The sequence below is a fragment of the Maylandia zebra genome, linkage group LG20, assembly GCF_041146795.1.
Source record: "Maylandia zebra isolate NMK-2024a linkage group LG20, Mzebra_GT3a, whole genome shotgun sequence".
Lineage (NCBI taxonomy): Eukaryota > Metazoa > Chordata > Actinopteri > Cichliformes > Cichlidae > Maylandia > Maylandia zebra.
In genome coordinates, this window is record NC_135186.1 from 31,509,902 (window position 1) to 31,524,136 (window position 14,235).

The following is a 14,235-nucleotide window of genomic DNA, read 5'->3' on the forward strand; positions in this document are numbered from 1 at the left end:
TTTATCAAATGTAAATAAGGTACTTTTGGTTGCTTCCTTATTTATTAAGTTGTTGCCACAGTGGATGGATCTGCAGTTTGAGTTTATACCCTTCTTGATACTATCTTCACATTTATTCCGCTTTGGGACTGGCACAAGAAGTAAGCCAGCTTATGAAGCTGAGCTTGTTTCTCTTTCCAATCTCAAACCCTTGATGCGTTAACCACTACACCATTAAAACATTAATATTAGGGGTATGTCACGGTTTGCGGGGCAGACTGTGTGGGGTGTGTGTGGAGGACCCGGGTGCGGACACAGATGAGAAGACACACTAAACTTAAACAAAAGGCGAGCCATTTATTTTGGCTGATAAAACATGAATACAAAATAAAGCAAAGGCAACAGGGCGTAAACTAACCTAAAAACTATCCTGGGAAAATTAAACTATGATAATCGTGACTGAACTGTGATAACTATGGTGATACACATGAACATGATTCAACCCAGGAATGTGCGAAAAAACTATGAACAACAAGTACATGAAACATGAACACAACCTGAGCAGAACCATGACATACATGGAACTTGAGGTAACGTGGTGGGAGGAAACAGACAATTCAACACAGACTGAATGAAACAGAGAGACTAAAGACCCACGTGGATGATTAGGGAAGTGGAAACACATGAGGGGAAACAGCTGACACACATGAACCTAATGAGGGGACGGGAAGTGAAACTAAATACATTACCAGACTCTTTCAAAATAAAACAGGAAACATGAAGGACGGAGACATAATACTAACTTGACAACATGAACCAACAAGGGGGACTGGAACATAAGGGGTGACGACGCGAAAGGATCTAGGTAAACAAAACAAACACTGAGCAACTATGAGCTTTAGGAATAACTAGATGAACTTAACATAAAGTAATATCAAAATACAAGAAGACTAAAATCCAAACTAATAACAGCAACAACAAGAACTAAATACATGTTTAATAATAATAATAATATAACTCAACAAATACCAAAATGAAGATAAAATGCTGGGTCACAGATCCAGCCCGTGACAGAATATAAACAAACTACACTGTGGTCACATGACTTCAGCATCTCTTAACCTGGTAAGACCCAACCCATCAAAAAATAGCCAGAAAATTCAGATGTTTTGGAACTGACATGTTTATTAACCCTTACAACAAAATCCTTTTTTTTGCTATATCATGTTCTGTATCATATATTTAAAAAAAGAGTTTTGTCCGTAGCATTTTGAAATTATGGCAAGCATTGATCATGTTGATGAGATAGAGGTCTCACAAACTCATGTATCAAATATGATACAAAGGGCATTAGACGGTTAAGCTTCTGTGTTGGATATGATGACAAACGTGCCTAGAAACTTGTGCAGTTTCATTTAACAAAACTGCTTTTTTCCAACACCCAACATCTGGTAGAACAACAGAGCCAAGAAGCACAACATCTTTTACAATCCTTACACCTTTTCTAGGATTCAGTTAGTTTACACCTTCTATCCACTGTTTAGATGTACCCACAGCTGCAACGTTTTAAGCAAACATTATGAAAGTCTCAATTGTCATCCTACTAAGTAAAATGAGGCCAGAAACAACATCAGAGAGACGGGGAACCTAAAATCTATGGAGAATTTGGAAACAGCAAAGATGGAGGTAGAAAAACATTAATGGGAAAAAAAATGCCTTTTAAAATCTTATTTTGGGGCAAAGACATCAAAGCTTTGAAGTCTTTTTTTATCAGATTTGGATTTTGTGACATTTTTATATTTAATTGACCATTTAAATTAAAGGTCATTTAAATATATCTTCAAATAATTGTACAGATGGCTCCCAATGGCTTCTTCTAGTACATCTAGTGAATTAATAAAGTTGTACAATCAGTCTTCTTTTAGTCCCTATATATACAGTAGTTAGATGGCAAACAGTGCCTTGTCCACTCTCTTTTTCTTGTAAATGTTTTATGTCACTCTCATTTTATGTTAATGAGAGTGTGGGGAGTGAGTTGGAGGGTGGGGTGGGCTGTTTTTAACTATGTAAAGCACTTTGTGCTACATTGTTTTTTGTATGAAAAGTGCTTTATAAATAAAGATTGATTGATTGATTGATTAAATATAGAGTAGGTGCACTGTATAATAAAGTGAATTAAAAGTCTGTTTACAGTGTATAGTATACAGTTTAAGTGCCCAGCAAACATTTCCGTGCTGTAAATACAGCTTTACAGAGCAGCTTGCAAATCAGCAGAGTCTTGTCTTTGCTGTTGACAGTTGGAAATGGTCTGGTTATCTGCCTTACAGCTCTGAGTAATCACTTCCCTCTCAGGATGCTTGTGGACATAAGAGTGGCATCCTCGAAGCATATTTTCCATTGAGGTAAAATATATTAGGGATGAAGCGTAGGTATTTTTCTTAAAATAAATCAAATCCTACTCATGCTGTCTGTGTTGTCATACTCTTGTATATAGCAGTCTGTCTCGCGCTACAATGTATAGGAGGTTTTATCCGGTGTATGTATGAAAGCTGGCTATTTTTCACAAAGCGAAAGTGTGCTGTCTCGCAGTAGAAAAGTTGCAATGTTTTCGTTTTTATAATCAGATTTGGTGAAGATGAAAATTTCATCTTGTGCGTTATAGAAAATGTTGTCAAAATACCTGAAAATCTGACAGTGACAATAAGCAAACACTTTTAGTTTTTAGCCCAGGGTGATGTCCTTTTAGCGGTATTAGACTGACACAGAAGGATGTGTCATCCTCCACAACAGGGGAAATTATTACATGGTATAGATTTCTAACACTAATCCTGATACCTATCCGTAACTGTCCGTCAGACTAGGTGCCCTTTGCCTTTTGGGAGATGGTACCTGAGCATCAGCGAGCCAGTCTGACAATGAAGAATGATTTATTAGAGGTTAGCACAGACACAAAGGTCGACTAGGCAGCTCAGCCAATCGTTTCAAAGTGTCAAGCCTTCAGTTTCTCAGTTAAATCAGCCTGTCGACAGGCCTGCAGCTCTCTGCTTTTGCCTGCGGTAATCTTGAATCTGAGAACAAGCCTCAGCCATCCGATGACTGTATCTCCCCCCAGCATCTCCCAGCAGCTCTGCTTTTTAGATAATTCTGAATAATCACATGGAAATAGGCTGTGTGATGATGTGATAATTGCGCTCTCTTCTGTATATCCACAGCTCATTACCGTTACATCTTTTCTCTGCTACAGATGTGCAACATCGCCTACCTGAGCACACAACTCGACCTGTTGTTGACTCTGAGAGAGCTTCCGATCAGCATGAACGACCTGCAGCCCGTGAGTTCACTCGATCACCAGCAGAGTCAAATCAAAGGTCGAATTAGATGTTGAGCTGTGTTTAAAGTCTGCCCCATTTCTACAGGCTGAAAAAGGGTAAAACCACGAGACTGCACAGCACATAATCAAACACCTCTATGCAAATTTATTCTCTAATGCAAATGCTAATGCCCAGATACATCGTAGCTTTAGACATAAATGAAAAGAACATCTGTGCACAAAATACTATTAATACATGAAAGCTTTTCCCCCCTCTTCAGTTTGACTTTTAGGTTTTATGTGGCGGGTGAAGTAGTTTCTATTCTATTTGCTGGAATGTTAAGAGTCTTGAAAACACAAAAGCATGAGAAGCACTTTAAGACACTTTTCTTCATTTGACGGAGAAGAAAAGATGGCTCTTAATCAAATCAAGTTTAATTTTTCTGCAGGTGGTTTAAAACCACCAAAGTTTAAAAGAAAATCCTTATCAAAAAACCCAATGAAAACTCACTTTGGAGTTATCACAAAGGAAGAGATGTGGAAAGATTTATGACTTTTTCTTCTTTCTGCAAACTTCTAGACCCACTTCAAAGACAGACACTTTTAAATTAATACAGGTAAAATCAAATGAAAAAAACACACACTCACACAAAGTTCCAACTCAAATATATATATATATATATATATATATATATATATATATATATATATATATATATATATATATATATATATATTAATTTTAGTATCTTCTTAACCCTTACACGAACACCTGAAATGCTTTTGGTTTGTGTAGTTCGAGTATCCAGAGATTCCTGTTCATCATTAGTCAGACTGATCGTTAACACTCTTATCGCGCATTGTTGTTTATTGGCACTGGGGACTGCAGGGTGTAAAGATATTGCAGGCAGACAAGAATGCCCCCCAGCACCTCAGCCATTTTTTTATGTGATTCTCTCAAGCTTCTGTTTCTTTCAGCATCAGTGCTTCAACCCTAATCTCTTGTCTGCTGACTGTCTGAGAATGAAGAGAAACAATGGATAAGAATGATGGCACTGTAATCCATTGACTGTGACAGTAATTTTTCTTTGTCTAACACACAGGGACAAACATATTGTGTGCCGGCAAGATGACTCGACAAGAAAGATTAGCAATTTCATTAAGTTTCAATTTACTCTTGGCTTTTTGCTTCTGATATTGTTTTCTTTCTACTGTGTTATTAAAAAGGTCATTCAATCAAAAGCTTTGGTATTTGCGTACAGGTACACTGTGACAAAAAGGTAAGGTGCACTTCAGATTTAGGTCCTTCCTAGTACAGTGTGTTCAAACATTAGGGTCCTCGTAGTCGCAACATAGTTGCAAATCCTTGGATTCTCCAACACGACAGGCTTCTTAAGGCACTAACATTAAGAAGGATTTACCTGCCACCTGACAGACAGGACTTGAGGAGGGAAAATGGCAAAGTCACCACTGTGGGAATGCTTCTCACCTGTGATGTGCTTGTTGGTGTTTCACTGCAAGGATGACAGCTTTTACTCTGCATTGTGGCCCTAGCTTTTTCTTTAAACATTTGCTGTGCTCTGTGTGCAGCTATTTCAAATATACATATAAGAAATGCAAAGTCACAGAGCCAGAGCCATTGATGCAGTAGACAGGGAGGCATCACCTGAAGCTGTGATGTACAGAATGATAAAACCAAATGTAGTATTTTCAGTAGATATATAAATGGTGAACTATTCTAAAACAAGACACAATACAATCTTGTGTAATTTGACAGAAAGCCTTGCTGTAGTAAAAAAACACAAAAATAAAGAAAGCCTTGCAGACTTCATCTGAATGCACAAAACATCAAATATGAATATGAAACTTTAGCAACTTTAGCATTAAAGAAATATACAAATGTTTACCAGATTCACTTTATCCGTTAAAGGGAACTTATTATTCTAATTTTAACTCCATGTTTTTATTGTTGGATTCTACTAGACTTTAAATGATTGACAACTAAAAATAATCCTTATTATCTTATACCAAAGCTCTTCAGACCACTCTAGTTCCCACTTTAAGGCTACTGTCCCTTTAAGCCAGGTTTCTTTAGTAGGTGGGCGGGGCTTCTGTGCCTGCCATAGCCTTATTTGGCATACCCCTTTTTAACAGCATACATCTCCTGGAGCATTGGTTCAAAGGGATTAGTTGTAAATACATTGATCCAATTATATGAAACTCAGGTTTAACGTGGACATTCACCATTGTAACAATGGTAAATAAAAAAGCACAGAAAAGTATAATAAGTCATCTTTTCTCCTCAGAAAACAGAGACAATCTGGGAGGCTCGGCTCTGTTTTTCTTCTTTGAGTTCAGGTTGGGCTAATTGTCTTCTCTTTGTAACTGCGGTTTTCAATTACCAGTGGGTGTTCTTGGCCTCCTTGCTTTTGGAGCCAGCAGTGAGCCTATTATAGCTTGCAGCATCCAAATGAAATAAAGAACATATATTAGAAAACGTATCTGGACAAGCCGCACACAGTTAGGTCTATAAAGTTTTGGACATTTACATAGTTTCTGTAGTTTTTCTTCTGTGCACCAATACAGTGCATTTTAAATCAAACAATCAAGATGTGACTGAAGTGCAGGCTTGCAGCTTTAATTCAAGGGGTTTAACAAAAGCACTGCATTAACTGTTTAGGAATTAAAGCCATTTTTATACAAAGTCTAACATTTTCATAACCTCAGGTTTATATTGTTAAATGGTGATTATGAAGCAGTGTGTTTCAGATATTACAGAGTAACATGAAAGCAATGTAACAAGAAATATAACAAATTACCTTTTGCAGGAGAAATTAAGTTATGTACTGCTTTACTTTTAAGGGAAGTGTTCAGGTAATATGTGTAATAATAACTTTTTTGAGTAGCATCTCCAACAGTGATAACAGCAAAAAGGGGAAATACCTGAACAAACACGCACAAACATTTGACCCACAGCGTGCAATTAATCTGCATGAATGTAATTTCTTTATTGCTGCTTAGCGATGGTGGTGACTCTCAATGAGAACCCAATGACAATCGATAAGAGATTTTAAATTGGTAATCGAATCGATAAGTGATATCGATAATGGAATCGGAATGGCTAAATTCTTATCAGTTTCCATCCCTACTCAAGAACAGAAAGGCCAGATTAGACAGAAAACATGTTAAAGAGCCTGCTTGGTTGGGGAAAAAAGTCTTTGGAAAAGTGAAACAAGATTAATAAATTGTATCAGTATGATAAGAAGAAAGAAACAGATGATGATATGAAGTACATCACATTATCTGTCAAACATGGAAGAGGCAATGTTAACAGCATGGGTATGTAAGACTATGAGGGAAACCAGGCTACTAGTGTTTAATGATGGTGAGACTGCTGCTAGAAGTAACAGGATGTACTGGGCTGTAATAAGAGTGGATAGCACTTCACAATGCAAATGGATAATGACCCAAACCGTGCTACAAAAGCAACTCAAGAGTTGCTCAAGGAAAAGAAAGGGAATATTCTTGGATGACTAAGTTATTCACCTGATCTTAACCCAATAGAGCATGCTTTACAATTATTAAATACAAAACTGAAAGTAGAGAGACCCACAAGCAAGCAGCAACTTAAGGTAGCTGGAGTGAGTATCTCAAGAGACACTGCTTTTGGTAATGTCACTTCAGGCAGTGATTAACTGCAAAGGATTTTAATCAATTTATTTAAAAAAAATATATATATATATATATATATTTAAAATTACTTTCATTTGTCTAATTATCTTTGAGCCACTGAAAATAGGAGACTATGAATAAAAAGGGTTGTGATTCAATGTGAAGTGATGCAATGTTTTTGTTAAACTTCTCGAATTAAAGTTGAAAGTCTGCACTTTGCACATCACATCTCGATTGCTTGATTTAAAATCCCTTGTGGTGATGTACAGGGTTAAAAAAGTGTAAATGTCTAGCAACTTATGAGGATACTGTAAATGTGAGACTTATGCTGTAGTAATTTTATTTTCAAACTGTATTTTCTGGTTTTACATTACTTTTCAAGGATGAGAAGTTGTTGATTTGGAAAATGCACTTGAAGTTAACTTCCCCACCTCCAATAGATAACAGCACACAGCTGCTTCCCTTAGCTTTTCAATGGGAAGCATCCACCTCCCACACAATGAAGGAGACAGTATGCAGCGGGGCTAGCCTCCACTCACTGCTGTTTGCTACATTATTTGATCAAAAATTGTAGAGAAAGAAGAAAACAATACATGAGAAAACAATAGTTTTTTTCCTTTGGAAAAGTAAACAACTCTTATGTCAACTTTCATGAACACTTCTGTCAGTGATATCATGGCTATGTTTTTTAAAAAAAATATTTTTTTCTGGCTTTAAAGTGATTAGAACATCAAACTGCTCAAAAAAATTAAAGTAACACATTGAAAACACATCAAATCTCAATGGAAAAAATACCATACTGGATATCTAGTATGGTATGAACTGGGTAATGTGTTAGAAAAGGATGGGCAGGCTTGTCCGTTTTGCTGAAATTTCTTTGCAGCAGCTCACAATAATATTCAGTATTTTGTACGGCCCTCACGCTTGTCTGACAACATTCAGACATACTTCTAATGAGACGATGGATGATGTCCTGGGGCATCTCCTCTTAGACCTTGACCGGGGCATCACTCTGATCAGAAACCTGGCGGCTTAAGTTGAACCGTCCGTGTGTCCCTCTGTAGATATGCCTTCCCTGACCATCACCAACCCACCACCAAACCAGACTTGCTGAATGATATTACAAGCAGCATAGCATTCTCCACAGCTTCTCCGCACCCTTTCATGTCTGCCACATTGTGCCAGATGTGGACCTGTCAATTCTACAATTCTGAAATTCTATGGCAAAAGGCATCTGGCCTCTACAGATCCGGGCATTGAGCACAGGGCTCACAAGAAGACGCTGGGCTCTCAGGCCACCCCCATGAAGCCTGTTTCTGATTGTTTGGTCAGAGACAACACCGGCCTTCTGGAGGTCATTTTGTAAGGCTCTGGCAGTGCTCAACCTGTTCCTCCTTGCACAAAGGGGCATATACAGGTCCTTCTGATGGGTTAAGGGCCTTCTACAACCTTTTTCCAGCTCCTTAATGTTCTTGACACTGTGCTAGGAGATACAGCAAAGCTTGTCCCATTTGAATGGATTGATGTACCCTCTGCTACGTAACCAACCAGATCAATATCTCAGATCTTTAACTGACGTTAATAATATAGTAAATATAAATAGTGTATATCAAATCAGAGAATCTTCTTAAAACAGGTTACAGTGCACTATGAGTTGCTCTTTATGCCATGGAGCTACAATAGTTTTCCATGTTACAGATGGTCCTGTGCAAAGAAGGTTTATATAATGTGTTCTGTATCTGGATATCTGGATATCTGGATATCTGCTTTCTGCGTTCTTTTCTCTTGTAACTGAGGTTGTCCCACTGGTAGATTTTGGGAAGTTATTCTTAAAACAGGAGCATATGGTGGGGGATGTTGTTGGCTGGCACGGGCTTATTTAGAGAAGCTAACTCTTTGTCAAGGACTATAATTCCCAAAGCATCAGCTCCTTTTTTCCCTCTAATACATCACTGGCAAAACCTTAAATTCCACTTTAATTTTTTCTCAATATGAATGCATATGCATATTCAACGGGATCTGTTTAGAGATAGTTAGACACAGAAATTGTATGATATTCTAGGGGGATATTTGTACTTGACACAATTGCATACCAAATAATAATCTTGCCAAACAACCAGGTCCTGATTATTCATTTTATGAGGTCAAATGAGGTGTAGTGAGATGGCTGTTTATGTTTAGAATATAAAATTGTAAAGCCTGGAGTTGTTTTTTTCGACTCTTTGTCAGTACAGAGAGCCTCTAAACAAGCTTCGGCCTTATTCCACTTTGCATTATTGTTGTGTGGCAAAATGAATGTGAGAGCCTGTATATGGGTGGATTTCAGAACAAATGACTTTGCTCTCTGCCCTTGTGTTTGTCTTCCAGCTGATTAACCAGAAGATCAGAATGTGCATGCAGCTGTACTACTGCAGGTCATTTGTTTCCGTGCTGGAGTACCTCCTCGCTATTGGCAATTACCTCAATGAGAATGCCGGGAAGGAAAAGGCCAAGGGATTCCGTCTCTCCTCCTTAACTAAAGTACGAGTCCACCACTGTTGCCTGACCTTTGATTGAGTTGCAGCACAGAGCTAATAAGACTACTCATTGACATACACAGCAGGGCTTCTGTGCATCTTTCAGTTTTTCTCTCAGTCGCTCTGGATTACTCAGGTCTTTGAACATATTCACTCTAACAGTTGTGTGACTGTGTCGATGAATGGCTTCGCAGGAGGAATGAAACTTTGCACAAAATATCGCCTTTAGTGGCTCAGTGTCTTAGAAATGAAAAGAAGTGGAGCAGGATGAAAAGGCTTGAAAAAAATGTAGAGACTCAAATGAGAATATCAAAACTACAATTTACTGGATATCACATGTATCTGGTAAATAGATGGCAGGAGCTGGTTAGCTCAGGCCTCAGTCACACAGGCCTAAACTGTCACTGGCCGGTGACAATCCGGTAACCGCTGATCATTGGGGGAAACTGTGTACAGTATTCCTTGACTATTTGGTAGGTGGTTGCTGAAGATTGTTGGGAGTTCCTAGTGTGAAATTGATTGCAAAGAAGTGTATGGCACTGCATCAAAATTCAATTCACTTCAATTTTATTTATATAGCGCCAAATCACAACAACAGTCACAACGACAACAAGGCGCTTTATATTGTAAGGTAGACCCTACAATAATACATACAGAGAAAAAAACCCCCCCCAACAATCACATGACCCCCTATGAGCAAGCACTTTGGCGACAGTGGGAAGGAAAAACTCCTTTTTAACAGGAAGAAACCTTCAGCAGAACCAGGCTCAGGGAGGGGCGGCCATCTGCTGGGACCAGTGAGGGTGAGAGAAAGAAGACAGGATGAAGGACATGCTGTAGAAGAGAGCCAGAGATTAATATCAAGTGTGATTCAGCAGAGAGGTCTATTTACACATGAAAAATATATCAAAAATATCCTAATGAACCGTTTAGTCACTAGGAGATTGCTGTGGACCCCAGCAGTGGGCACTGAAGGTGATGGCTTGTATGCAAACACTCTCCAACTATTTGCCAACCAGCTGGGGAATACTTTTCCCCAGCAACTAAAAATTGCCAGGGGGGTTGCTGACCAGTGTCTAGACCTGCGTGACCGAGGCCTTATCAAATGGTAGAAACAGCCTTACTAGCTTTGCCCAAACCTGCCTCCAAAACGTAATTATTTACTTGATGGTTAGAAATATGATTCATCATGTCAGACTAGTGTACCAGCTGTCGGCTGGTAGTGGACAGTATATAAAAGGCAAATGGTAAGTATGTTCTGTTTTAAGCCTGTTTATCACTTTTCATTTTTAGCATCCCACTTCAATGGGATCACAGTGAATACATTTGCAAACCATGCTTTTGAGCACTAGCATAGGCTAATCACCTGACACTATCTTCAAAAAGAGTTACATTTGGTTCATAAAAACTAAAGTGACAACAACCAAAATGCAGCACTCAAGGCTTTAAAGCAATACTTTCCAAGCCAGCATGTGCCATGTTGGTTCCTGTATCCTATATGCACTGTCTGTGGCTTTAAACTATAAACAGACGGATTAGCGAAAGGCATCAATCTTTTCATCTAACACGGGAAAGACAGCAAATAAGTTTGTTTTCCAAAATGATTCCTCTAAGGTTGATTAAACTGATCAATGCACAGCTTTTGTCTAGGGTTTGCGACACTGTCTTTGTGTTTTTTTAAATTTAGTTTGAATCACTCTTTTGTGTTTATGTCTCTCTGCTGGGAATGTTTAAGGGGCAATGCTCTTGGCACAGAAGTAAAACGTCCTCTGCTCCATTTAATGAAGCCGAGGCCTTGTGTTGCCTCAGAGGTGTTTCCAGGTCTAATTGAGAAAAGTAAACTGTTGCTGTTTCAGACAGACTCTCTTCAAATTAATGGCTGACTGCCTCCAAGAAAAATGCATCGAGGTTATCTCAGATCTTTTTTTGGTTCTTTTTTCTTTTACTTGTGAGCATCAATACTTTGTGCATGTCTTGTATACGCAGTCCTCAAAGGCTGGCCTTGGCCTTAAATTGGTAAACAACATAACCTAAATAGAAAAAAAATCATTGGGAGCTGCTTTCACAGGATAAGAGAGGTCGTTCTTGAATTTCAATTATGCGGCACCATCAAATGTAGCGTAGCTTAAATCCGAGAGTCATCATTACCATTTCATACCAACAGCACAATTTCAAAGTAGTCACAGATAGCTAGTAAGCCTCATTCATACTACTACTATTAAACTCCATTCAAAATAATTCCCATAAACAGAAGTGACAACCTGTTAAAACAAGTATTTCATAACAGAGTTTGAAATGGCATCGTTACACCAGGGTAAAAGATTTTATATAATTAATTCAGGCATCTGAGTACATATGTTCTATTACAAATCCCTATATCCTAGAGAATGCACAACTTTGACTTACAATGGAGATGTGCCTGGAAAAAAAAAGTGAAGCTACAGTTTGGCAAAGACCTGCAATCGGATGAATAAACACAAACAGGAATAAAGGAATAATATTTTGTGAAAATATGGACACCACACGGATATTTTAGCCACACAATTTTTGGGGGGAGCAAGACTGATATCGTGAAGTGAAAATAAGAAATAAGGTTGACAGGCAGAATTAAACTTTGTAGTTGTAGTTTTCTCTTTACAGATACACAGCCTGCCACTGTAACCACAAAGTAGCCAACTTTAACCAGCTGTGTTCCAAATTTTATTAGGGCTTGCAATATTAATTTGAATGTTGGTGCTATAAATAGCTCTGCTTGATTGTCACATGCAAGAAATGCTGCTCTGGTGTTGCTGGTGTGTTACTGTTGCTCCAAGCTTATAAAGATGTTAGTCGTATTTCCAAGACCTGCAAACATATTTCCTTCCTTCCTTTTCACATTTGCTCTAAATCCTTTGTTTACTTTACAACATTCTAAAAATGGGTGTTTTTATATCCAATGGATGACGTAGTGTCTACATATATCCATGGTTAAAGTGTAAAATAGGCTTGTCTGCATGCTTGCTATTATTGAATTTGCACGGCTTTATAAATCAGACAGAGATATTGTAATATACATGTGTCTGCCTTTGTGCTACTTTTTAACCCTGAATCAACACAGTGTTTTATACATCTGGCCCTGGGCCTTTTGGAATAATGTGATCTGGACAGACAAATAAAAGATAGGATTGCAGACATGCTTTGGGCAGAATAAACACAGGTTCTCACAGAAATATCACACCAAGTGTGAGTGATGGTGGTGGAAACACTACGTACTGGGGTTATTTCACTGTGTCCGTGACTGGGCAGCTTGCAGTTATTGATACAACTCTGCATCATATCAAAGGATAATCTGAGGCCATCTGTCCAAGAGTCAAAGTGGAGCTTTTAACAAGAATTTAAGAGATCAAAAACACACTAATAAATCCACCTAGGAATGGTTCAAAAAGAAGAAACTGAGGGTTGTGTAATTGCTTAGAAAAAAAAGCCCAGATCTGAAATCCACTGAAAAGTTGTGGGGGAATTTGAAACACCCAGTACATGCAAGATAAAACATCTCAAACATCATGCAACAGAATAAAGTCAGCATGGAGGAGTCGTCAGAAATTTCAGAATTAGATAACAAAGGCTGGTGAACAAACCTGCAAATTGCTCACAAGAAGTTATTTCTGTTAATGCTCTCCTTCTGAGGCCAAAGGGGCACCTACTTTTCCACAGAAGAATATTACATGTATTGACATTTTTGTTGAACAAATGGCTGAAAAAGCTTTTTATTTATTTATTTTTGTTCCTTGCAGTCGTGTATTATTATAACCTTGAAACAGTTTCAGATAAAAGTGGATCAAATGTATGTATAGAGACATGTTAAAACAGCCAGAAGTGTCCTTGGGAAATGACTGTAAATTCACACACACACACACAAACCTCCCATGGGTGTAAACACACTTTATGCATTATCCTCCAATTCTTCATTGGACCTAGAGTAACAAAGCTGCGTGTTTGCATCAGCACACACAGGCATGGATATAAAGAACATACGTACATGTTGTCCTTTATGTTGGAATCAGTATGTTGCATGGCAAGGGGACACAGCTCTGTTCTTCCCTTTCTCAATTTGTGTTTTCTCCTTCCCTAGCTCGTCCAGCTCCGTGGGACAGACAAGAAGTTCACCTTGCTTCATGCCCTTGTGGAGCAGATTATGTTGCATGAACCGTGCTTGGCCACTTTTCCCCAGGAGTTGGCAGAATTTGAAACTGTCCCTGGAGGTATTTGCTAGACAAGATTTGATCAAACCTGAAAGAAATCTGCGTGGCACTTTTTAGTTGAGGTCTGTTAAATGAAACGTGTATTTTCTCTGTGTTTCGCTGCCCCCTTTCTTGGATAGCTTCCATCAAAGGCTTGACCGCAGAAGTAGATGGTGAGTAGATCACATTTTACTACTGTGTCACATTTTACTACTGTGTCCAAAGACTGTTAAATTTGCTGAGATTGCTGTAATACTGACCCTCCTTTTTTGTGCCAACAAAGTTATTTGTGAGGAAGTGTGATCGTAACATTTACTCCATCTTCTGTGATTGTAGCTTCAGTATACTTTGTTGAAACGCCATGATCTCATTGTCTAGGGAGTGTAAGGTCTCAATCCAATATATTGTCTATATGATGACTTACAAAAACTTGCCACAAGCCACAAATACTGCACTCCACGAGATCACACAGGAGACAGCACCTGATTTAAAGCAGCTATTTACTTCGGTGCTCAAATATCATGGACGGTAACCAAGA

The 14,235-nt window shown here is 38.4% G+C and overlaps 1 protein-coding gene across 1 annotated transcript in view; it reads left to right on the forward strand.

Annotated features, from left to right (window-relative positions):
* LOC101470239 (uncharacterized) overlaps positions 1-14,235 on the forward strand; it is a 50,583-nt gene that overhangs the window by 21,931 nt on the left and 14,417 nt on the right. Inside the window, exons 11-14 of the mRNA XM_012921597.4 lie at positions 3,224-3,310; positions 9,329-9,481; positions 13,589-13,718; positions 13,838-13,870. Of these exons, the coding sequence (XP_012777051.1) occupies positions 3,224-3,310; positions 9,329-9,481; positions 13,589-13,718; positions 13,838-13,870 (403 nt within the window). The remainder of the gene's footprint in view (positions 1-3,223; positions 3,311-9,328; positions 9,482-13,588; positions 13,719-13,837; positions 13,871-14,235) is intronic.